This window comes from Anabrus simplex, chromosome X (assembly GCF_040414725.1).
Source record: "Anabrus simplex isolate iqAnaSimp1 chromosome X, ASM4041472v1, whole genome shotgun sequence".
In the NCBI taxonomy this organism is placed as follows: Eukaryota; Metazoa; Arthropoda; class Insecta; order Orthoptera; family Tettigoniidae; genus Anabrus; species Anabrus simplex.
Window position 1 is genome coordinate 196,557,572 of NC_090279.1, and position 27,122 is coordinate 196,584,693.

A 27,122-nucleotide genomic window follows, 5' to 3' on the forward strand; every position below is an offset into this window, starting at 1 on the left:
AACTACCTGAGAGTGTGCACACAGATGCAGGCCGCTGTGCTGGTGGGAGAACAGGTCGGGCGGAGTACATGAGGGGGCAAACCACCTTCCAGCCACCTGCCCCTCCCATAACCTTGGTTCCGGAAGGATTGTGAAACGAGCCAGGTGGCATACAAAATCACACTTATCACGCATCCCGATGTCAATCCTCCCCAGTGTGTCCCAGCATAGTTCAGAAAATTTCAGGAAACAAGAAACAGCTAAAAAAACACTGATGAATGCCATTGGGTTGTACAGTAATTGTTATAATTGGATATACTCCCCTAAGGTACCATCATTGCGTTCGCATGGTATTGAACTGGACGGGGAAACAATCAGGATGGTCCGGTGAAGTTTCCGTACTTCTCAATCGTTTACCCACGATTTTGTTTTCAGGGAGAAGCAAATTCTGAACGTAGCTAAGTTACGACAAAGTAGTTATCAAGATAACATCAGCACCGTCACAATTTTATAGCTTGTTTCATCACTTTCATTTTATCGCATCTACGTGAGCTTGTTCTAAAAATCCTACAAGAGTAGCGTTACAAAAATGTTGCAAAGTTTGGACTGGGAAGAATTGGGAAAAAAGAAGACGAGCTGCTCGACTAAGAGATACGTTCCGAGCTATCAGCGGAGAGATGGCGTGGAATAACATTAGTAGACGAATAAGTTTGAGTGTCGTGTTTAAAAGTAGGAAAGATCACAATATAAAGTTGGAATTCAAGAGGACAAATTGGGGCAAATATTCATTTATAGGAAGGAGAGTTAGGGAGTGGAATAATTTACCAAAGGAGATCTTCAATAGATTACCAATTTCATGAAATTGTTCATTGAAATTGGTTCAATTTCTTCGAAATTTGTTAAGAAAAGGCTAAGAAAACAACAGATAGGGAATCTGTCACCGGATGACTGCCCTAAATGCATATCAGTATTGATTGAATTTCTCAGAATAATGCACATTTGACCACAGAGTGTACAAGTGAATGGTGCACAAGGTAACTACACTACTAGTATACATACCAGATCAACATGCAACATATTTAGGCGTGTATTTCACAGCAATCAATATATAGACATACTAGATTTTGAACTGTACTGACAAGACGGACCTTGAAATAATAAGCAAGCTTGTGTTTTTCTGTAAATGCTATTTATTCGGGGCGTCGACATAGAAAGATCTTTTGCCCCATATGTTATGAACCTGCGTGTATTTGGAAATTGCGGAAGTGTAAAGTGTTTAATATGAGGAAAGGAACGATAAGGACACAAACACCCAGTCCCCAGGACAGGGATATTAATCATTTACAATTAAAAACCCCTGACCCAGCCGGGAATCGAACCCGGGGCCGCCAGGTGACAGGCGGACGCGTTGCCCCCTACACCGCGAGGCCGGACAGCTAGTGGTTTCACGTGACCTGATATCGCATGACCAGTACTTTCAATTAGGTGAAATCCGAACCACAGGGACAAGACTTCTACGAAAAAATCGAATATGCATTGGCTAAGAATCGAAACGCGGCCACCTTCGTAAGAAACCAGCAGTCAAGTCATTCTACTATCACACCGCCAGTGGAGGTGCGCCACTCTCATCTGCCTAGAATGTTTAAATCATTACAAAAATTAAACCAGTGTAATTTTTTTGCTAGTTGTTTTACGTCGCACCGACACAGATAGGTCTTACGGCGACGATGGGACAGGAAAGGGCTAGGAGTGGGAAGGAAGCGGCCGTGGCCTTAGTTAAGGTACAGCCCCAGCATTTGCCTGGTGTGAAAATGGGAAACCAGTGTAATTACAACTTCCCTGTAACCGGACAAAGTTGTCAGACTCGAGTTTCCCTTGTCCGCTTTCACTTTCACAAACGCCCCGGACTCTAGTTCGATCGATGAGCTGTTTCTAGGTATCAACCTCCTTAAGTATAGAATAGTATAGTATAGTATCACAATCGAGAAAAGCTATATTTTCATTCTCCGTCTTAAAACTTCCAGGAAGACGTGATAACACTTTTTTGGATTGAAAATAGTTCCGGTCAAGTTCCAACTATTGCACAACGACAGAAACTGATCGGCTGAAAATTAAAAACACGACTTAAAGGAACGAGAACGTTATAATAGATTTCTTCGGTAGTTAATACCATGTCATAACAGGATGCCATACAATCAACCTGCAACATATCTATTAATAGGCGTGTATCGTTTCACAGTAATCACTAAAAAGCACAGTTTATAGATAGCATTTATACAGCAACACTTAAAAGGTACAGGACAAAGACTGGAATCATTTGAATTAAGTTAAATTTGCGTGTGGTATTCAAAGAGGCCCGGTGCACGTCTTTCGAGTGGGCGCCGTATAAGCGACCTGTGCGTCAGAGAGGATGGGGCCCTACCCAAGTTTAATTCTAATGCTGAGTAAGCAAGAGGAATTAACTAATGAAATTAAAATCTCCGACCCAGCCGGGAATCAACCGCGGGACCTCTTGGACCAAAGGCCAGGAGCCGAATAGCCAGTCAGTAAGAAATAAACGAAAGGTAAGTCGAATGAGTAAATATCGCGTCTTGCAAGAAATGTGACGTCATGGGGTCTGATGTGGTGACTCTTCAAAAAAGATTACCTTAGTGGTAAATTTCGAGGTCGAGGAGGGTTACGAGATGTAAACAAATTAGTATGTTCTTATATGGAACCGCCGTGAATATGCTCGTACTTGATCGCACCGATTGCACAATACCAAACGATAAGGAGTAATTTGAAACTTAATGTGTACAAAACATACCTAAAAAATGTAACTACAACTGCTTTGGCAGACTTATTCCTTTCAGGTACTACACAGTACACACATTTACAAACTGAAACGGGGAACCTGTACCGGCACTTGTAAAGCTGCTTCATGAAGTGGACAATTATGTTAATTTGGATGTTAAACACGACATAGTTCAAGCTAAGACATTCAGCGCATGAACATCTCTCCGGTTCATGAAGTAAACTAGTCATTCGATGGTTTATGAACCATATCACAATCTCAAATTTAGAAAACTGCCGATTGCCTTTGAGTACAGAAGATCACGCTGGTAATTTCTAGGGGCAGTTTTTCATACACAACTTTAATTGTACCTAACATACCATCTTAAAAGATAAGATACGTTGTAGGTAAAATGGCTTAAGTTTACCAGGCCGACTAAGTGAGGTTATATTTATTTCCATTATGGACAATGGCGCGTACCGAGAAGAACGTAGGCTTCATTCGCAGTAGGAAGTCGTTAAATGTACCAGTTCAGGGGAGGCATAACCCCGAGGTTCATTCAGCCTACGGCAGAAAATATACCTACTAAGCTAACGACTAACAGACGGTCGAACACAGAATTTTACCTAATTTACTGGATAAAGTACGTGAGATTAGAAGACTTAACCTCCCACTCCTTTGGGAAGTACTGAGTTTATTCCTCAGTAAAAGGGACCCTCGCATTCGCTGCAATGGAATCGGAATGAAGCCAGCTGTAGTTTAAAATGTGAGTACGGAACTCCTGCTTGAGTCATGCCAGCGAGACTTCGTGCAGAGTCGGACAGCCTTGAACTTCACCGAGTCATGAGAAAGCATCACGCCGGAAAGTAAGGAAGTGCGCTACAATGCAACAACTTTACGTGCATCTGCCGATGAAACACCTACCGTATTGTTTCCAACAGCGACTACGTTCTGGCTACCCCAACAAGGTGGAGGATTGCAGGACATGCAGCATCACTACCGTTCATAATCAGAATAAACTACCAATTGAAGAAAAAAATGGTGAAATGCCAGCAATATTTGGAAAAAAAAAAAAAAAACCAAACATCAATGACCACTAGAAATAATTTACGAACAGTCCCTTCCACCTGCGCGACTAGAAATGCTAATCGCCAAGGACCTAATCAGCATTTAAAAAAGTCAGTACCCGGTACTAACACTATTTCGAATCTCGGACCTATGTATGGCGCAGATTCCCTGAGAACGTAATGAACCTGCAACTAAATGCCGAGGGATGCCGTCGCCATGGTCGCCCCAACATAAATAAACACCTAGATTTATTTATATTCCCTCATTCTGAGGTTAAGAGATTTTCCACAACTTGTGCATGTAATAGGACCTATGGACTGCTGAAATTCCTCAAACCCTTGCCATTGACAACATTAAGCATAAATATCTGTGAAACAGACCAACTTCCTGACTATGTGAATAACATTCATGTAAGATTAGAATCAGGATCAGTTAATTCTAGACCATAAAATAAAGAAAAGACTTTAATCATGGTACCATATGTCAGAAGTAAAAGTATGTGAATTTCCAGGCATCAAGTAGATAATATGGAGGATTAGCTGGAATAACTAGTAAAAAAGATCAATAATGGGAAGTATATAAAAATGTAAATTCTTAGTTAACTAAGAACTGAAAATAAAAAAAAAAAAATAACTTTAATTTCTTCATAACAGCTTTGTTTGACACTTCAATAGAAATTAAAATGTCAAAGTATCATTTAAAGTAAAATTTATTTCAGATGAAACTTTCCTTTTCAATTTGCTATACATCGCACTAATACAGATAAGTCCAATGGCAACGATGGGATAGGTAACGGCAAGGAGTGGGAAGTAAATGACCATGGCTTAGAATTTCAGCCCCACCATTTGCCTGGTGTGAAAATAGGAAACTACAGAAAACCATCTTCAGGGCTGCTGACAGTGCAGTTCAAAGCTGACAGCACATGCCTTTGCTGTCAATACAGAGTTTACAGTGCATCTGTGTCTCATCCTTGGCTCTGATATGAAAGTGACAGGTATGAGCAATACTAGTAATGCCATTCCTTATTCATCCAGTCCGTCATGAATGCTGTGAAAATCTCACAGAGGTGGTTAGAACATGCATTTCAGTGGGCTTGGCACACACATATGAAAGCAACTTCTGGCTTTGTGAGGAAAGCAATGGGAATCTACCTCACTTCTCTAGTATGCCTCTTCAGTGATGCCTAGGCTATTTATAATACCTGTTGGCACAGTTGTAGAGGATCAAACCAACCTGGCCTGAATATCCAACAGACATTTCAGTAAAAATGAAAAATAGGTCTCAGACTGGAATGAAGTAGACCGAGGAGCATTACACTGTTTGGAAATAAAATGATGCACAAAATAATTTATGAAATGAAAATTTAGAAGATATGGGTAAACCGGATTTCATAGAGGAAGAATCAAAATGAAAAGACAGGATGGACTGGCAAATTCCAACAGAAGAAAATTATAGGTTACAACAAGAATTTCTTCCTTAATTTATGGAGGCAAGTGGGTTTTTAAGAATCATAGTGGGAGGCTAAGATATGATTTGTGGAATGCACAAGAGGGATAACACAGGAAACCAAAACAGTTGCAGTGGTAACAAAATTTTGAACCAACATATTTACAAGCTGAAGATTTAAACCTGAACCAGGACTTCACTGTTCTAAGAACTCCCATTGCAGTAAAAGGTAAACCTATGTAATGCAGTCTAGTTGAAAGTGACAAACTTCACAACAAAAAAATAGAGGAACATTCTAAGCTAAATTCCTGAAGAGGGTTTATATCCCTTCCTCCTGACGAACTTCTCAAATGTTAACTAAAAATTCCTAACTGCATACACAGATTATTCATGGAATAAACTTCAGTAGGATTAGAGCAACTTTTCTTAAATGTGTATGCAAAATTATGAATAATGTTTATTTGGGTACCTCCCATACAAATCTAAGGTCTTTAATGCCAGCACTCCACAATTCTATCAAGGATACCGACTACAAAAATAATCAAGCAGCAAAAGACAGGTAGTTTTATGTGGAATGGAAAATGGACAACTCAGTTCACACGAGATAAGAGGTTCAGAAGATATTAACCTTTTCCTGTTTTTTATTGCATGGCTTGGTGTATCTGACTAACGCCTGCATCCGATGGACGAATCACCATCAACCAGGTCATATGCCCTCACTCCATATGAACACTGGAGTTGGCATGCAATCCAGAGATAAATTTGTATACCACCACCTCTTCTACCCTATCAGCCAATATTCTCATTATGACTTGTTTTTCCACCATCATAGCTTGAACTGGTTAACCACAGTGTCGGACCATACAGACTACTCAAATGATCATGGCTACCAGACAGGCTATTAACGTTTAAAATAATTATGAAACTGTACATCACAATCAACAGACTTACTCAAATACAGCTGGGTACCACTTGAGTTTTCAGAACTAGAAATACTCTCTTTGAAAGTAATTGGCATATTAAAAAAAAACCAGTGCTTCCCCAGTTACACAATATTTCAGTAACTGCTTTCTAACGTCTGAACTAACCGCTGTAACTAAAAATATGAGGATGACCATGAAGACATTCCCATTGGTTTACACAGATGAAAAGCAAAATGTTGCACCCAAGACTGCTTTTCCAACACCACTCCAAAATTCCTACAAGATAAGGAAACAATTACTCAAAGGTAATGTGATAAGAGGCAGTATCCCTTCTTTGATCCTTGATAACTTATGCTCTGAAGCCATTTTTTCGAAAAGCCCTTGAAGTTTTTACAATTTGCTTCACATAGCAACGACTCGGATAGATGAGAGCTAGGAATTTGAAGGAAATGACTGGCCTTAAGGCACAGCATTTGCCTGTTGTGAAAACTGGAAACCATGGAAAACCACCTTCAGGACTGCTGATTGTGGGGTTTGAACCCACTATCTCCCAGATGCAACCCGATAGCTACGTGACCCAAAATGCGTAAAAGGAACCAAGATCAATGGGAAAAACCTCTTACTCAGATGACCCATGATACATAATTGTTCCATCAGAGATAGTCGCACACTGCACTGAGTGATTTTAAGTTTTATTAATGGCTGTGAAGTTTTTCAGAGGTATATATACATGAATAAAATCTTTGGGTGACATGTGGGAGCAATAAGTTAAAAGAAAGTACAAAATGTTTCAATCTTTCAATACTACTAAAATAAGAAATGTAAGCTTACATTCCTGTTTAAAATTTGTACTGGTTTCAACTAGTACTTTTGGTCATCAGCTGATCACAAATAAGTATAAAACAATGCACAGATAAATTGCGAAGTATAAAGAATTCTGCGGGTTGCCATTAGTGAAGCACTAAAATGTTTATGGAGTACTGTGCCTTGAAATATAATCACAAATAAGATGCACAGGTAAAAATATGAAGTCTAGATGATACTGTCAGATGCAGTGTATGCAGCACTGTTAATGCAACGTTATAAAAAAATTCTAAAATCAAATACGTATTTATCAGTTGCAGTTTATAAGGCACTATAATGTTAAGGATCAGCACTGCACGTCAGTGACATGGCAACTTTATATGCAAAACAAAATAACATAGCTTGCTCCACTATGGTAAGAAACTGAGGGGACAGCACAAGAAGATTACAAGTATAAATATGAGACGCACAGAAGGTGGGGCAAATAAAAGACAACCGTATTATGAGCACCATTTACTAGGAGAAAATATGTATTTGATTCACTGCAGTCTTTTAATATGCATAGAAGCATATCTTACAGTGAAATCATAAAATAGATTTAATAGATTTGCATCAAATTAAATTTTATATGCATGAAAATTTTGACAGGAAAACTTTCAAATGTGCTTGCCAAACTACTTTGTTATTTTGTATTTGCATAGTTGGCTGTTCTGTTTTCATGCTGAAAGGCATCTATATTGGTTTATCTTTGGAGTGCTATCAAATTAATGGTGAAAAGTGCTATTTCCCGATTTCCCATTCAGTTTAAAAATTAAATAATCAAGAGGGGGAAAAAAAAAAAAAAAGTTCAGGTAAGAGTCAGTGCAGGTATTCAGAATTAGCCTAGGCCTTCATTGGTACTAGTAAAACTACTTAAGAGCAATATTGTTTTCCATAGCCTGTTGGTGCAAATTCTCAGCCTAATTCCAGTCATTCAACAGGGTCAGGAATGGAATTAATCTACCGATGAGGATAGGAACGGTGCCGGCTGCCGAAGCCCGTCGCACTCCTGAGGCGATGATTAATGAATGACAAATTATATTGGAGAGTTGCTGGAATGAAAGACAGGGAGAACTGGAGTACCTGGAGAAAAACCTGTCCCACCTCCACTTTGTCCAGTACAAATCTCACATGGAGTGACCGGGATTTGAACCACGGAACCCAGCGGTGAGAGGCAGGCGCACTACCGCCTGAGCCACAGAGGCTCTCACAGCCTGTTGATATAATTTAAAAATAACGTTTGCAGGTTATCTACAATGTTAGTTTTCAGTATTTTCTTGAACTGTTAATGGTCATAAATTAGTGCCTGAAACACATTGCCAATTATTTACTTGTAAAAATTGACTTTTAGAGAAAATTATAATTTTTTTCAGCACATTATACTAAAAGAAACATGCCGTGTAATTTCTGCACTCCTATTGCTCCAGCCCTTTTTTGTATGGAGATATGTCTTATTTGCCCTGCACTGTCTTTACCCCAATTGTCAGGTAAAAATACCTCTTTTTTACAGAGAAGTATATACACTGGAGCAAAATTGCTTTTAAAATTGAATTCAGCATGCCATTTAACATTTTAATCACTTACAATAGTTTAAATATATTTCTTTGTATTCCAACAAATGAAAGTTTCGATTTTGCCTCATATTTCCCCCCTCCCTAGCCTCTAATAGTGTGTGTGTGTGTGCCAAAAGTAATTTCACATAATTTATATGGAGTTATATATACAGTTGGTTAAAGGATACCATACACAGGTTGAATTAATCAGTTGACAGTTTTCAAATGAATATGGAACTGAATTAGCATTCTGTAGTTGAAACACACTCCAAGATAATTGAAGTTTGCCCAGAACTTGACAGTAAAGAAGACTCAAAACCAAGTCTGCAAGGAAATTAATCCTCAATCTTGGCAGTTAATGTCTAACCACCTTCCTAAAGCCAGTTATATACAAACAGTTGCAAAATAACCTACTTCTATTTACCAAACAATAGTCAAAATCACAAGGGTTAAACACAATAAAACATTACAGGGAAGCTTGCTTTACTGTACATTCAAAGAGTAACGAAGCAAGACAAGGCAAGGCAAGCAGTGACCCCAACTCTAGTCATGGTACGATTCATATGACTGCCCTACAAAGTTGAACTTCCTGTATAGCCTTATTGGAGCCAGCTTCACATTCTCATACACAAAGTACAGTAGGTACATTGCTCACAGTGCAATTTAGAATCTATTTCTAAGTTATTAGAGTATTCACATGCTGAGAAAATGCAATGAACCTTAGCAGTAGGCTTAATTCTTACTGGCACATTCATGTGAACCAACAATTAAAAAGCAGTATATAAAACCTAAGAAACCACAATACTGTTTCTACAGAGGAATATAAATCTGGTGCTTCTGCAGCTACAATGAGATGTTTGATTCTCTCTGAAGCTGAATGTTGTGCTATGAAAGGCTCTGCCTTATGAAAGTAGTGGGCACACCGTACCATCAGAATGATCCCCTCATGAGATGAACACCTTCTGGTACCTAATGGCTTCCTGCCTTGAGCAATATTATGCCTCCATAGTACTTCATAGAACACAAGCACTGTGAGTAAATACTCAAGGCAACAATGCTGACTGCATTCATTTCAGAATTCCTCATCTCCACAGGAACCAAATAAATCTAGTTGTCCAATCACCCATGCATATAAACTGATGGAAAGCAATTTCAACCTCAATGGAAGGAGCAACATCTCAACCCAGTAACTGCTACGGCCTTGTTGGTAGTGAAACAAGATCCAATCCTCAAGATGCCTCAAATTAACACTGTGAGAATGTGAAGAGTATTCTGGTAACTGATCTGACTTTGCAAAGAAAACTACAGAGGCACAGGACTGGATACAGGCCTATGACATGAAAATATAACTATAGGGCCTACAGTTTTCTGGTCTCCACGATTGAATATACAGTACTGTACGCGCACTTCTTAGTGATAGATTTTTGTACTCTGTGAGGAGTAAGAAGGAAGCACTGCCGGTTCCGGTAAATACTGCCAACTGAATGGAAATTAATTCTGATTTGAATCGATAATATGATCGATCAATATGAATGTTCTAAACCTTTATTATCTTAACGCCAACAACTGTGTCACACACACAATATATAATTCTATATAGTATTTCCTGATGCGAATCTTGTTCCTAGCATGAATTCTATAGTTTGGCTTTGCTGTGTAAACAACAGTACGAGTACTTAAAGTGTACGCCAGATGTCGAACAGCGATAAGCGATTCTTAGTTTGTGTTTCAAAAGTTGTCAATACGAATCTCTAAGATAACCGAGGTAGATTCAGCACTAGGGTGTAAATCTATCGCTAAAAAGTGTGCAGATAGTTTCTGTATATAACTGCCATACAACAAAATAGAGTAGCCACTCAGAAAGCAATCTAGTACCCTTCAAGACCCTCAACTGGAAAAGAAAAAATCTAGGTTGTGGCAATTGCAATTATTATAGGAGAAAGGTTGTCTGATACAAAGAACTGGAGCATGTACCAAGAAGGAAAATGGATGAATCCCAAAGGTCTCGCAAATTTAACAATCTGAAGTGTAAACCCAGTGAGGTCTCACAGAAGACAAGAGTGACAACAGGAAGCAATTCCATTTCATCCAGAATTCTACAGTTCACATCAATGTATCAAAAATTTAAGGCCACTGGTAGAAGAAAGGCAAAAGGGATTAAAATGCTGCCAATTATGAGGATAAGAAACTAAATAATTCACTGCAATGGTAGCTTTAGCTTTCTTTTAACGGCCACTGTAGATACAAAGTATGTGAATGCAGCATAACATTGTTTCCCCAGAATGGAAATTGGTAGGCCTATTTACGAAAGGGTTATTGAGATTCTACTAGATCATTCCAATGCAAGTTTTGAATTCAAGCAAAACGTTCATTCAGCTTAAGCTTGGAGAGTTAAGCTATTAACTAGTCTGGGCACCTCAAAGCAAAGACGGCATCCAGATAAAGAGCTTATCAGTAACTGCAGAATATATCAAATGATTAACAATGAATGTCATTGACAAAATTAGGCTATGAATCTAGAATGTAAAGTTTTCCAACACATCACTTCATAAGTTATGAATTCCATTAAGGTCCATATTGACAATTCATCACTATCAAAGGGTAAGAAGGTTCCACCTATTCACTACTAGTATACTATTCATACTAATAGTACTGAATAGGTGGACCTTTCCTATCCTTTAATAGTACCGTAACACACATCACTTGCTGTAAATTCAAGATTTCTGCATACCCAACATTACAGCGTTATCTTTAATGGTGCAAACTTAAATTGAAAGAAATAAGTCCAATAAGCTAAGCAAACCCAATTTCACGACATCCCTTACACAAGCAACAACACCCAAACACCAAACTTTCAATTACTGAACACATTTAAATGCAGTAAAAATACCAACAACCTGATAACCACTGCTATTAGAGAATTTTAGATAAAACTTTAAATATAACAATGTTTTAAAAAATAAAATATTGGTAACTTTTCTACAATAATTAGCATACCATAACCCCAAGTCCCCTCGAATATGGGCGAGAATGTTTGAGATTAAAAGTTCTGAAACCAGATATAACAAACTTACAATGCCTTTCTGCCATCTCTGCTAATTTCTACTATTTTCTGTAATATTAAATATATATCAGTAATCACTACAAATGCCCAGAATTTTCCTTGACTTTCAGAGATTACTTCTGCTTCCTTGATGCCATATGCACGTGGAATGTGAAGGAGAAAAGAAAAAAAAAAAAAAAAAAAAAAAGGACAAATGCAAGGCAAGAAACTTAAGTCCGATAGCTACTGCCAACCAGAATATAGTTCTTAACAATATTCTATTGCTTATCTCCCAAATCTAAGGTAAACTCTGCCATGGACTATAACATATACTTTATAAGCTATCCCATGACCTACAATGTACGAAACTGTTCTAGAATAGTTTAACCATCAATATGAAAAGTTTCCTAAGTTTTACATTTTGCTGATCAGAGTTAAAGCAGTACTTGTTCCTCTTAGGATGTTCTGAAGAAATTTGACAAGTAGCCCACCTACTGAATACCCTAAATTTTCTCTGCACGTTTTAGATTCTAGAATTCACTGTACAGTACACTTTGGATGAAAACTAGGCCTACTCTATATTTTTAGATACCATACACCAATTCAAAACTGTTTCCCTAAAAGAAGAATGTTAGGTACAAACTGTTTTAGAAGCTCAATTTGACAAAACATTAATATTTATTAAACCTAGCTTTCAAAATGCTGAAGAATTCCAAGTTCAAACTGCATAAAATCCATTAGAACAACTTGCTAATCCAACAGATGTTTTCTTTTCAGGGAATAACTACTACTGCAATAAGTACACAACCATATCCAAGACTGTCGACACAAATGCACAACCATCTACATAGAGGCACTACAATGTTTCACCACCTAGAAACATAATATTGACAGGGCAGACTAAACAAAAAACCTGTTTTACATTGTTACGAGTCATTGTAAGGATAATGGTCAAATTTGTCGACCTAAAAATATCTAACAGAAAATTCAAAGAAATGACATCTTTCCTATTTTCCAACAATACTGAAGGATGAAACTACCATTTGAAAAATACTTATGGAAATTATTTTTGCTAACTTCTGGAGTCAAAGTCTGCACACTTCCAGAGCATCGTTAACAGTCCAGCACATAGAAGACCTAAACCTGAATCATACAACCAGCATTTTCAATATCACAGGTCTATGAACAATTTGGACAAAACATTTTTAACAAAATTAATGTAACAATTCAGGGGAGTTCTGATATTTCAAAGGAATGAATATTTGAAGACAAACACGTAAGTTCACACAATGCAATAGTAAGAAGAGACGTTTCCGTATGTAGCTTATCTGGCACAAACATGGAATTAGATTTTACCATCATCGGTCCAGCCTAAACTTTTACTGAAGTTTCCAGAAAGAAAAAGTTACACTTCTGCCTTCAATTTGGTTCTCACTGTAGCTGAATGTTGTGCTACAGTAAGGCTCAATAACTAGCAGTTGAAAAACCATTCTTCTTAAGGCCAGTATAGAGCCAGAGAAGCAATCTAAAATGCCTACAACTTTGTCAAGTCACATTAGGAACCACAATGATACAGATTAATTTATTTTATTCACAAGCAACATCATTATAGTCCCAAGATCTTTCAAGGAATATGTTCATTATGTTGAACAATTAGGAATTGCTGTACACTTGTAACATCCCTTTAACAGCTAAAAGAACTTTGAGACAGACTTTCGATAATATGTGCCTACGTTATGAAGAATTCATACAGTAACATGCCACACACAATTAGATTAAAGATTAAACATTTCCCCATGCAGTGGAAAATGGGGCTACATAAGTCAGGAACAAACCTAAAGACTGGAACTATTAGCTTGATGAATCAGATACAAACTATTCCAATTCAGCTATGAAACTAGATAAAATCTGAGTAGCATCATTGCAAAATGTGCATTAAACCTATTGTGTTCCAACTTCTAAAACAATGAGACAGGACAATGTGAAAAACATACAATATACAGTACCCTATAGAACAGTATGCAATAATGTCTAGCTATGAAATTAAATTTATCGTGTAAATTCCTTGGCTGTTTTGTTGTCATAAAATACATTTAACACAGTGAACGACAGTTACTTCATAGACCATGCAATTTCTGAAAATGGGAATTTGATTATGTTACCAAATTTTAAGCAAAGAATACCTGGTAGTAACTGCAACACCCATCATTCTCTAATACGAGACTATCGGAACACTGATACAGTTAACCTTGTCAGTCTCCCTTTGCAACATCCTATATTCTTTACAAAAAGCTGTTAAATTGGACCTAACAAAATTTTAACTTTGCCAGGATGTAGTTAGACATTCCAACAACTCAAAACAAGTCAGTCGCAGGAACAATAGCACAAAAATATCCGATTGTAGCAGATTAATTCGATGGAGCCAATATCGGAATCCACAATTACGACAGATTGGTTATGAACAAAACGTTTGAGTTCCACAGACCGACCCTCAGAAAAAAAAAAGGGTGAAACTTCATCCACATGGGTAAACTTCAATCTTTTTTTTTTTTTTTTAAAGTGGGCGGCTTAAAATGTGAAAGGGATACTACGCACAAACCTACTTAAATATGAACTGTCACATGCTGGCAATACCCAATTTGTAGGAAACTGGGAACATAATAGTGCGTAACCAAGCTAATTATATGAATCTGTAAACGAAGAAAGTTTCCTTACGAAAATAAGCATAAAAATATGAATATAAAATTGAAACTAATGATAAACCCGTGAAACATTTTCGGCATTCCTGGACAGGAAGGGGCGTCCGAAGTGTCTTTACACATACCTGCAGGTGCTCCTGAAAACGTATAGGCAACATCTGTGTCATGGTGGCTAATTCTGTGTAGACTCCAGTGTGAAATGATGCTTGGCACTGATTTTACTGAATTCGGGACACTTCAACCAAAGACTGAACACTACATTCAGAACAGAAAGTACCATTCACTGCCACCCAACATGGCTACCCACCACCGGATTGAAAGTAGTTCAGGGACTACATATTACAGCGCAGTTTTAAAAAGAGATTCACCTTTTATCTTAAGTTAACTATTAGATAATTAAGCGTTAATTAATATGTTACGATATACGTAGGAAAATGTAATAATAAAGGGCTCCATATAACAAAATATAAAAATTAATGCATTGCGGAAGGATTTTCATGACGTAACATGCCACATGAACAACATGCGCAACACGACAGGCATTTATTGATATTTGAGGTTGCCGAACACGTAGGATATACTTGTGGGCAGTGACCTTACGGAGCCGTAAAATAAACCTGTGGTTTCTGTGTTCGCTTAGAATCGGATCTTTTCTTCTTTCCATTAATTAATTTCTCGTTCTACACATCATTCAGAATCCTACATGGCTCCGGGGACCATTGATCCTTTTAGTCTAATTCAGAATTTTGACAGTACATTTAAAGGTCCAAACTGTGCCGTTGTATTGAAACAGTGTTATCTTGACCCACTGACAGTTCACTTTTTTTTAAAGAAATTTTAGATTATTCCATTTTAAATCCGCATTTGTTTTCACGTCTCAGATTTTCAATTGAGTATTAACCTAGAGGTATTACCAAATACACTTAACCGGGTTAAGATTTTTTTGTTTAGGCCTAATTGTGTTTAATATTCGTACGGCTCCTTACCTGAATGATCAGTGTCTTTGTCTTCGATTCAAAGGGTCGGGGATTTAATCGCCCGTGGTTAATTTCTATGTCTCAGGGACTGGGTGTTTTGTGTTCTTCCCAAAACTCTCTTCATACACTCTCAACGTATTGCATAACGTACCAGCACAGAAATTCACTCAATGGTGAACCCATCTTTACATACAGGGTTGGAGTCAAGAAGGGCATCCAGCCGTAAAACATGGCCAAAGTGCACCAGTTTGCACACACGACTCCACCAAGGTGTGGGAAAAGCAGCGGAAGAAAATGAACACATTTGTCTTATATCCTTGAATGAATATAATACAGCAACTGACCAGCAGAATATGGAATTCTTATATCAAGTCAAAGTTCATATGAGCTAATATGCTCAAACTTTTAAAACAAAATTCCAATTTCTAATAAATCAATTCTGTTTTGTCATTTTAAACAAAACTTACAATACTTTTAACTCTTTATAAAGTGTTTCCTATTCGTAATTGATTCCTACCAATGCTAATTAATTGTTTCAAGGACTAGAAAATGAGACACAAAAATTCCATTCGTGATTTTAATAAAAGCTTCACCTCTATTTGTGCAAAAAAAATGTCCTGTATAAGCAGACTAAATTCATGCTCTTGTCACTGCAACCACAGAGCTCCGACATGAGCAGTCCTTTTTTGCTTTGTAGGCCTACAAGACCAGCAGATCATTCTGGTAGCCAAATTTTAAAAATAAGACATTATTGGTCATTCTCTTTCCTAGTTGCTGTTCTGAAAAGGTGCCCCACAGCTCTTATCCTCTGTGTCTTTATCTCATGGATCATATTTACAAACTTCCCACAGAATTTGGTCATTACTTTTCCTCAGTATCCAGCTTAATTTTTTAAATTTTTTTTTCACCATCTCTACCAGTACCATTGACCTGAAAAATCAATCTCTTCCACCATGAACCTCCTGTCCATGCGTCAAGGTCTGTCGTTTGCCTCAAGAAAGGCTAAATTCACCAACCTGTAAACTCGGCACTTTTCTTCAGGGATATCTCTCAGTTCTACCTGATACTCCTTCATCAAGTATCTCCAGACATCCCTTATCTTCTATTGTACATCCAGCACATGGTCAGATTTCTACTCGTCGCAGGTTCTGGTCCAGTCAGAATAGTGGTGAGGTGCTGTCAAAATAGAGAATGGGCCAGTGTAGGCCTTGAATTAATGGCAGCTTCTACGTTTGTCTATGGGTAGTTTGAAGCTTCCTCAGAGATTTGTGTATGCTCCACCACCTTCCATAGATACGGCTTGATTGTGCCTGCCCTCTTCTCACCATCTGGCATCGTAAAATGTAGTGAATTAGTGAGAATAACAGCACAAGTTAAACATATACTGTGCTCTATTTATTTATGTCAAAGTAATACAATAACACAAAACCGAAGGTTCCAGGAACAGGCTGCAACTTCATATATCTGTACAGATACATAAGTAATGGGAAGGAACAAACAAGAACGTTTTTCAAATAGGAGCTGAAAAAAAAATTTTGAATTGCAGGTGCACAATGTTTTTGGTGATATTAGAATTTTAAGAAGAGATACGTAAAATATTTTGGTTTTTATGTATTTTTAAATATTTTATTTAGTTGACAAGTCTTGTATTTTAATTATAAATTATTTAGAGTAGTGCCATTGTAAATTTTTCATGTAGATGACATTTCTTGTATTTTAATTTGTTTAGTGTACTGTGAGGAGATTAAGTACCGGTAAGATGTCCGCAAACAGTTTGGTCGTTGATGAAGGAGAGCAAGTGAGGTTCTCAAAACATATACAGCATCTTGTAGTATTGACAACGTGGACATATTCAATTGAATAGGTTGAATCTCTTTATCAATTATTTCAATTTTAACTGTAATATTCTTCAATACGGAACAATGAAATTTTTAACTTTAAAAGGTGGACATAGATCATTACTAGTGATTTTCAGTAGTGTATTAGTGATAATTGTTGACAAGTAGGTGTTATGTGAGATAAGAGAAGGAGGGGGGAGACAACAAATGAATTGAGAAAAAAAAAAGTGGCTATTTAAAGTTAAGGCTGGGTGGTTCCCTAGACCTCAACACCGGTAGATGACCACCTTTGTAATTTGTCAAGGCGAAACAGTTGGATGTTGTGAGTAAATGTTTTGAGTGCTTTAACTGTGAAACAATCATCAAATATGGTTTGATGATGCTGGGTGTAAATGGGGACAGATAGATCCATGCTAAGGGTTTTGCAGGTACTGCGGTGGCCACATATTCGTTTGGCTAAAGTATTGGTAGTTATGCCAATACATAAAAAGCTGGACAGTCTGCACTGAAGCTGATGTTGGATGAAGTGCAATCAAGACAAGCAGCCGTGGCCTTAATTAAGATAAGGTAATTTGCATGGTGTGAAAATGGGACACCACGAAAAACATCTTCAACGCTGCCGACAGTGGGATTGAACCCACTATCCCCTGAATGGGAACTCACAGCTGCACGCCCGTAACCACAGGGTCAACTTGTCGATACCAGAACATTTCTATGAGGCGCACAGTTCCAAAATCCGCCTTATCTATTTTAGTAAATATTTCATGAGACAAAAAAAAAAAAAAAAAGTTTCTTGCTTATCTTCAGTAGAATACATGTATTTATTCATGTTTATTATATCAATGTACGTACATGTATTGATATAATTGAAGAGCTACATACTATTCGTGACATATAAGGAAGATATTTACAAATTAAGATTGGATGAGGAGGGTTTTGGAACTGTCATCGTGAAAAAGGCGGGGTTTGCAAACGTAGCTGAAACTTTATGATAATTTTTGTCATTAATTGATATTCTGTTATGATTTATGCTCTTTGAAATTGCAAAAATATTTTAATCGTACCATATTCATGGTGTGGGTTACTGTAGTCACGTCCTAGTTCGTGAACCATGGGCAACGGCTGAGCGGCCTAGTAAGTGGTCCTGAGAGTTGGGATACCAGTTGCTATGGAATGGGAGTGGGCATCTCGGACATATTCTGAGTCATGGCCCTCCTTGTGCTCAGGTGGCTAAGACTACACAATCCACCCCTGGTCCATAACCCATTAGAGGAGTCCTCACTTGGACCATATGTAAGTACGGTAGCATCCTGCTTCATGAATTTACCAAGCTCAGAACATTTTAAGCAAGCCTCGGACGTATGGGAGTAACGGAGTCCCACTGTCATTTGACAAGCGAGGGACTCCTTGGAAACAACTTGGCGAACGAAATGGAATTCGATGGGGAGCTATCAATATTAATGGGGGTCATGAAAGAAAGTAGAACTGGCCGAGTCAGCTAAGAGGATGCATCTGGATGTGCTAGGAATTAAGAAGTGATATTCAGGTACGGGGAAATTACGAGGAAGATATAGGAGATTATAAAGTGTACTTGATGGGTGTTAGAAAAGGAAGGGCAGAGTCTGGGATAGGACTGTTTATCAGGAATACCATTGCACATAAATGAGCGAATGATGTGGGTAGATTTGTCAGTTGGAGGAATTAGGACGAGAATTGTCTCGGTGTACTCACCATGTGAGGGTGCACATGAGGATGATGTGCTAAAGTTTTATGAAGCATTGAGTGACATCGTGGTCAGGGTCAACAACAAGGATAGAATAGTGCTAATGGGCGATTTCAGTGCGAGAGTTGGAAATAGAACTGAAGGATACGAAAGGGTGATAGGTAAATGTGGGGAAGATATGGAAGCTAATAGGAATGGAAAGCATTTGCTGGACTTCTGTGCTAGTATGGGTTTTGCAGTTACGAATACATTCTTCAAGCATAAGGCTATTCACCGCTACACATGGGAGGCTAGGGGTACCAGATCCATAATAGACTATATCTTAACCGACTTTGAATTCAGGAAATCTGTTAGGAATGTAAGTTTTCCGGGGATTTTTCGATGATACAGACCACTATCTGATCTGTAGTGAATTAAGTATCTATAGGCCTATGGTAGAGAAAGTGAAATCTGTCTGCAAACGAATAAGGGTAGAAAATCTCCAGGACGAGGAAATTAGACAGAAGTACATGGATGTGATTAGTGAGAAGTTTCAAACAGTAGACAGTAAGCAGTTTCAGGATTTAGAAAGTGAATGGGTGGCATACAGGGATGCTGTAGTAGAAACAGCAAAGGATTGCCTAGGAACAACTATTTGTAAAGATGGGAAAAGGTGAACATCTTGGTGGAATGATGAAGTGAGAGCAGTTTGTAAATGTAAAAAGGTGGTTTACCAGAAATGGCTGCAAACGGGGGCTGAGGCGGACAGGGATTTGTACGTAGATGAAAGAAACAGAGCGAAACAAATAGTTGTTGAATCCAAAAAGATGTCGTGGGAAGATTTTGGTAATAACGTGGAAAGGCTAGGTCAAGCAGCAGGGAAACCTTTCTGGACAGTAATAAAGAATCTTAGGAAAGGAAGGAAGAAGGAAATGAACAGTGTTTTGAGTAATTCAGGTGCTCATAATAGATCTCGGGGAATTACTGGAGAGGTGGAGGAAATATTTTGAACATCTTCTCAACGTAAAAGGAAATCGTCCTGGTGGTTTGTGAACAGTCAAGCTCATGGGGAGGAGGAAAATTATGTTGGTGAAATTACACTTGGGGAAGTTGAAAGGATGGTAAATAAACTCCATTGTCATAAAGCAGCAGGAATAGATGAAATTAGACCTGAAATGGTGAAGTATAGTGGGAAGGCAGGGATGAAAAATGAAATGTCGTATGGCTTTTAGTGCCGGGATATCCCAGGACAGGTTCGGCTCGCGAGGTGCAGGTCTTTCTATTTGACGCCCGTAGGCGACCTGCGCGTCGTGATGAGGATGAAATGATGATGAAGACAACACATACACCCAGCCCCCGTGCCATTGGAATTAACCAATTTTAAAATCCCCAATCCGGCCAGGAATCGAACCCGGGACCCTCTGAACCGAAGGCCAGTACGCTGACCGTTCAGGCAACGAGTCTGACAAGGCAGGGATGAAATGGCTTCATAGAGTAGTAAGATTAGCATGGAGTGTTGGTAAGGTCAGTTTCGACAAAAGCAATAATTGCACCTATCTATAAGCAAGGGAACAGGAAGGATTGCAACAACTATCGAGGTATCTCATTGATTAGTATATCAGGCAAAGTATTCACTGGCATCTTGGAAGGGAGGGTGCGGTCAATTATTGAGAGGAAGTTGGATGAAGACCAGTGTGGGTTCAGACCAGAGAGGCTGCCAGGATCAGATTTTCAGTGTGCCAGGTAATTGAAAAATGCTACAAGAGGAATAGGCAGTTGTGTTTGTTACATAGATCTAGAGAAAGCATATGACAGGGTACCAAGGAAAAAGATCTTCGCCATACTGGGGGACAATGGAATTAAGGGTAGATTATTAAAATCAATCAAAGGCATTTATATTGACAATTGGGCTTCAGTGAGAATTGACGGTAGAATGAGTTCTTGTTTCAGGGTACTTACAAGGGTTAGACAAGGTTGTAATCTTTCACCTTTGCTGTTTGTAGTTTACATGGATCATCTGCTGAAAGGTATAAAATGCCAGGGAGGGATTCAGTTAGGTGGAAATGTATGGCTGGTTGGTCCAATTAAAGTTTTAAATTCATTATGAAGGGTATTTGTAATTGAAATCCAAGTAATTGTGAGACGTGAAGGAATTAATCAGTAGATGAAGGGTAATATTAAAAGTCCAAGGAATGTTCTTAATCAATTGAGGGATAAGTTTATAATACTAGATGTAGGATCAAAAATTGAGAAGTAGGCAGTCTGGCCTATGGTGACGACTTGGTCGTAATGGCAGATTATGCCAAAAGCCTGCAGTCTAATATCTTGGAACTTGAAAATAGGTGCTACGAGTATGGTATGAAAATTAGCCTTTTGAAGACTAAATTGATGTCAGTAGGTAAGAAATTCAACAGAATTGAATGACAGATTGGTGATACAAAAATAGAACAGGACGATAATTTCAAGTATTTAGGTTGTGTGTTCTCCCAGGATGGTAATATAGTAAGTGAGATTGAAACAAGCTGTAGTAAAGCCAGTGCAGTGAGCTTGCTATCTTTACATCGGTCTGTTTTCAGACCAAATTTTCTTTACAGGAGCGAAAGCTGGATGGACTCAGGATATTCATAAGTTAGAAGTAACAGACATGAAATTAGGAAGAATGACTGCTGGTACAAACAGGTGGGAACAATGGCAGGAGGGTATTCGGAATGAGGAGATAAAGGCTAATTTAGGAATGAACTCAATGGATGAAGCTGTACGCATAAACCGGCTTCGGTGGTGGGGTCATGTGAGGCGAATGGATGATAATAGGTTACGTAGGAGAATAATGGACTCTGTCATGGAGGGTAAGAGAAGTAGACGTAGACCAAGACAACGAGGGTTAGACTCGGTTTCTAACGACTTAAAGATAAGAGGTATAGAGCTCAATGAGGCCACAACACTAGTTGCATATCGAGGTTGTGGCGACGTTTAGTAAATTCACAGAGGCTTGCAGACTGAAAGGCACAACAGTCTATAATGATAATGTATATATGTTATATAAAAATATAGAAGGATATGAATGTCTGAGATTGAACTCAACATCAATCACAGTGTGATAAACTGGCGCAAAATTATCGGGAATAGTGTTGCCAACAGTTTCAATGAACCTGGAACTTCATAAACATCGTACCGATGCTTACTTCATAGAGTATTATTTGAGGCGGATTTTGGAAACACCATCATAAGATAAGACAGGTTTTGGAAACGTCACTTGAATTTGTGTTACATTTTCATGAGAACAAAGTGGGTTTAGGAACAGTTTTTTTCTTGAAAAAGATGCTAAATCATATGAGTTATAGAGATAAGCTATTAACTCAATTTTCATTACAAAAATGGATAAGGCAGGTTTTGGAACCGTGCGCCTCATACATACAAATGATCTTGCTATTGCTACAGAGAAAACAAACTGAAACCTCATCCTTTCAAAACATGTCTGTGCCTTCCATATAAAGAACAACCAGGCATTAAAAAAAGTTGAGAGGACATCCATTTACACTGCTCAAGTCCCATTTACACTAACAAAGAAAGAAGAGAAGGAAAATAAAATCACTAAAAATGAATTGCATGAAAGCTGGCATACATGACTGTAACATTGATTTATGTAAATGATAAGAGAGCGAAAATTCAGTAGAACCCCGCTTATCCGAAACCCGGCTTAACAGAAATGCTCCGACAAAATATCATTTTAATATTTTGTTTTTATCCTCTCATTCTTAGCCTTTGATATTAGTAATTTTTTCTCTATATGTGCTGAGAGCTACTACACAAACCCTATTTTTATATCATGACTTATACCGGAATGCACGTGTAGCATTAAACAAAACTGTTTCTTACCATCTAGTTCGTTCCATGATACATTTTGTCTTGAACAAGCAGGAATTATTATTACTGTATTATTCATCATGAAGATTAATGTAGACTGTGGTTAACGTTGCCTTAGTTGCGGGAGTTTCATCTTGTTTACTGCTCAGACTATACTGCAGTTTCTGTTAGGAAACCAGGGAAGTCCAGCGAACCTTCTCCATTCATATTTTTCTTTCACCCAAGGTCGTTCCACTGGCCATGCGGGTTTATACTGTAGTTCCAATGCTTTTCTTACCCCATTGCAAAAGAAACTGTAATTTCACATTGCTTTGCACACTGTTGAACAAAGCGACGAATCTACACCAGCTGATTAAATGGTGGCACGACATAGCTGCACAAAGAAAATTCAGAATAAATCCCTGATTATATGCAATGAATGACATTATGTAAAGATTTTAATGTTAATATACAGTATCCACCTTTGTTTAACAGAGTTTATGCACGACTATTTTGACATTTAACTTCCGAAAATATTTACCAGCATCATCCGAAAAAAACGTGTCAACCGAAGTTGCTCCGCCCCCTTTATTTTTGGATAAACGGAGTTCTACTCTAATAACTATTGCAGAACACTGACCACCTGAATTCAGGCTCTAGTACCATGTCGGTCTTTATCTAGTTCACATATGGATGGGCACGGAGGCATACAGGTTTTGTATGGTATCCTGTGGCATAACTGTCTCCGCATTTGCTGTACTGAACTACCTAGATCTTATAAACTCCTAGGCTGGTGAAGTTGCCATCCCAAACTCGTTCGATTGGTGGCAAATCTGGGGATTTGGCAGTCCAAGACTGTGTGACAGTGCATATAGCCGAGGATTATCCAGCTGGAATAGACCGTTTAGAAGACCTACCATGAGTGGCAACACGTGACCCGAAGATGTCGTGCACAAATCGCTGCGCCGTTAGTGACCCGTAAGTCACTATTAGGCAAAAATTCTAAAAAATATGTTGTGCATGTGTTGCAAGATTGATCCCTTAAAACAGCTTGAATAGCACTTACAAAACACTGTGCTATTTTGAAATTGTATGCTCGTTTAAAGTAAACACTTTGAGGTTTAATGGTTGCTGCTCCCTTTCAATTCGGGCCATTATGGATCGTGGAAAAACAACTGCAACATATTGTATGTACATTCATCATCTCCCTCCTTTGGCTCCGATGTTCAGACAGTATTCCTTTATTCTTGGTTATTTCTTTTCTGCATTCATCTGAAAAGCCAACCTATACGATTTTTTTCTGAAATGGTTTCGACCTAATGGCTACTAAACAGCAAATGGCACATAATTGGACAACGTTGCTTGTTTGGAATATGCACACATATTTAACATACTGGGGGTCAATTCTCTCATTCACATATTTATATTAAAGTAGAATTATAACTCTGCTACCACCATTAAAAGGAAGTTTATTAAAATGTACTGAATGAGACAATTTGTATGACTCTGCCCACCCTAAAACAGCTTCTCCTTACTTGTCTTGTTAGCAGTGCCTGTTAAAATCTCCTACAAAGACAGACTTCGTGTTTGTTGATACTAACAGGTGATCCAAATGACAAGGCTTAACTAAACTGCTCTGCTCTACAATGATTTTAATGTAATTTTTTTCTGTAATGGATGCTGAACAATGTGGAAATCTGCGATGTTGAAGATAAATGCTACCCTATTATTGTCACACCAACACAGGTAGGTTTATGGTGATGATGGGATACAAATGGGTTAGGAGTGAGAAGTAAGCGGCCATGGCCTCAATTAGGGTACCGCCTGGTGTGGAATCACAAAACCATATTCAGGGCTACCGACTGGGATTCAAACCCATATCTCCTGAATGCAAGTCAATAGCTACATGACCCAAACCGCACAGCCACTCGCCCAGTGCTACCAGATATTCGTTTATAGGAAGGGGAGTTAGAGATTGGAATAAGTTACCAAGGGAGATGTTCAAACCTGGGGCAACTGTCCTAAATGCAGATCAGTATTGAGGTTATATTACCAATGCCATAACTGATACTTTAATAAAATATTTTTGACGTATGCCCTTGTGTTCTGCAAACATAATTTTGTCTTTAGCAAGTTCATGTACGATTGTTCTTTTCCCGTTGGTAGGCCTTACATGATAATAGAAGTAATTTTTTTACTTCTAAGTCCTTCCTGCCATAATAAGTGATCGTATCAACTCAAGATACAATGACATTTTTCTGCAGGGGTCAGCATTGGCTACACGGAATGGCATCCCTAGTTCCCTCAATACCAGAGAAAAAAGTACATTTTTATTCCATTTTATCCACCTAAAACTAGGAATAATTAAAAAACAATTCATACGCAGTTGTCTTATCACTTGTCCCGTTTCTCTACAGGGTCGGGTATGAGGTGAGATGGGTCATGGCGGGATTTTATGACCGGATGCCCTCCCTGACGTCAACCTCACTGGAGGAGTTGAGACAAAATGAATGATGTGATATATGATAGCAGGGAGAGGGTGAATACCTGGTGCCGGCTATGGCCTACTGTTGGAGCACCAAGGGGTCTGCTCAAGGCTTTAAGTCTCTGTCCGACAAAAGAATCGCCATCAACAGCTTCATATACCCTCATTCCAAATGAGCACCGCAGAGGTTTGGAATTTAATCCAGGCTTTTGGCACACAATCTACTGATTAGAAATTGTATACCACCACCACCCTACCATGCCGACCAACATACCGATGGTGAGATTTTTTCGACCTACAGGACTCAAACCGGCTAACCACAGTGCCAGACCGTTCAGACTTCAAGATCTTAACGATCATGTCTATCTCCTAATTATTTCCTCCAATTTCTTTAAATAATACCTAACATAAATACAGACAAAATGTCATTCGATGCAGCCACCTGATTCGTATTGCTTACTCTCACTGCTGCGTGTAAAAGCACAATTACTAGCCAATGGTACACCTTTGCAAGTCCATGTGCTGCAGCATGAGTGAGAGGGGAGAAATACAAGATCTTAATTTTTTAGCGACTCCACCTTTACAACACAGTACAACATTATTCCTTCTTTACTTTATTTCAAAAAAGGGATGTTTCATCTCTGCCTAAAATATTATCATATGTAAAGATGCAAAATTTTTAAGAACAGTTCATGTTAAACATTGTCTTAAGACCAATTACTATATGATGAAAGCCCCAATGACTTGATACTCAAATTAACAATATGACCACAACGTTCTAAAATCTGAATAAAAATTAGGTCGATGTCATCTCAAGTTGGAAGCTTGAATATGTTTGTGGTTAAACAGGGCTTTTTTTTTAGGTGGAATACATTGGTTGTTTATCTCTCTTGTCCGGCCAGTTTGTGTGTGGGAGTAATTATCACCACTTGGATTGGCAAACCCGACCCTTTCTTCTGTCAAAACTTGCTCAGAGAGTAACTATTGTTTCCAACGTTGTTTTTGTTCCCCCCCCATACTATATCTTGCAGAATCCCGGTACCTTTTGTTGTATGTCTATATATTTTTCTGTGACGCAGACTGCAGCACAGAAGAATTGGTTATGACATCAGTCTTGAGTGAGATCATTGCCAGTCCCTATTTACTATGGAATTTAGGGTTTTGTTCTGCCGCACGTACATATGAACACAGAAAAGGTCCAGGATGAAGAAAACCTTGGACAGATTTGAATTAAACTATCACGTACCGTACTTACCAGAGTTTTTAATTCAAAACAATCCCTACTTAACAATTGAAGTAAACCAGACAGGTGCCAATACTGTACTGAGGAGCTAAAGTGGTTATCCTGTCCCAGCATGCTGTACTGCAGGCACTTTACACTGTAAACAAAAACAGTGAACATTCCCTTATTAGTTTTGGGCTGGTAACAAAGGCTGATGTTCGTTGGATTATCCATCTGCAACTGTTCAATATTTTCTGTGGTGTTCCTAGGTTCCGCTTTACAAGCCTACATTAACCAGTGGAATGTGTCATTTCACTGCTAATGGCTGTCAATCAACATGGAGCTCTCAACAACCTACAGAGAACGCCGCTTGCCACATATTACGGGGACAATGCTCTTGAGATCTCTCAACATTTCTTGCGAGAAACAGGTGCTTACATTAGTCTCGAGAAATCTCAAGACCCCGTCTCAGAATGTCCTTTACTAATAGTAAACACTGACAAAACTTCAGATCATTACTTCATTCACAAGTCATACAATTCATCACGATGCAGGAAGGCACAAAAAAGACTATCCTGGAAAGAAAAGTAATGTCATTCTTTAACCAGAATTAATTGTAGAAACGTGCAAGTTACAAAATAAATGCGAGGGAGAGAGTATTGTAAATAGGTTCCTTGATGTTATAAACAGTAATTTAGATCAAGTCCATAAATAATTATACAGCAATG

General features: G+C 38.4%; 1 protein-coding gene across 1 annotated transcript in view; it reads right to left on the reverse strand.

The window, feature by feature from the left end:
• Positions 1–14,634, reverse strand: part of Chc (clathrin heavy chain) — a 220,236-nt gene extending 205,602 nt beyond the window's left edge. Inside the window, exon 1 of the mRNA XM_067158911.2 lies at positions 14,453–14,634. Within this exon, the coding sequence (XP_067015012.1) occupies positions 14,453–14,494 (42 nt within the window). The 5' untranslated portion in view covers positions 14,495–14,634. The remainder of the gene's footprint in view (positions 1–14,452) is intronic.
• Between the last annotated feature and the right edge of the window lie 12,488 nt (positions 14,635–27,122).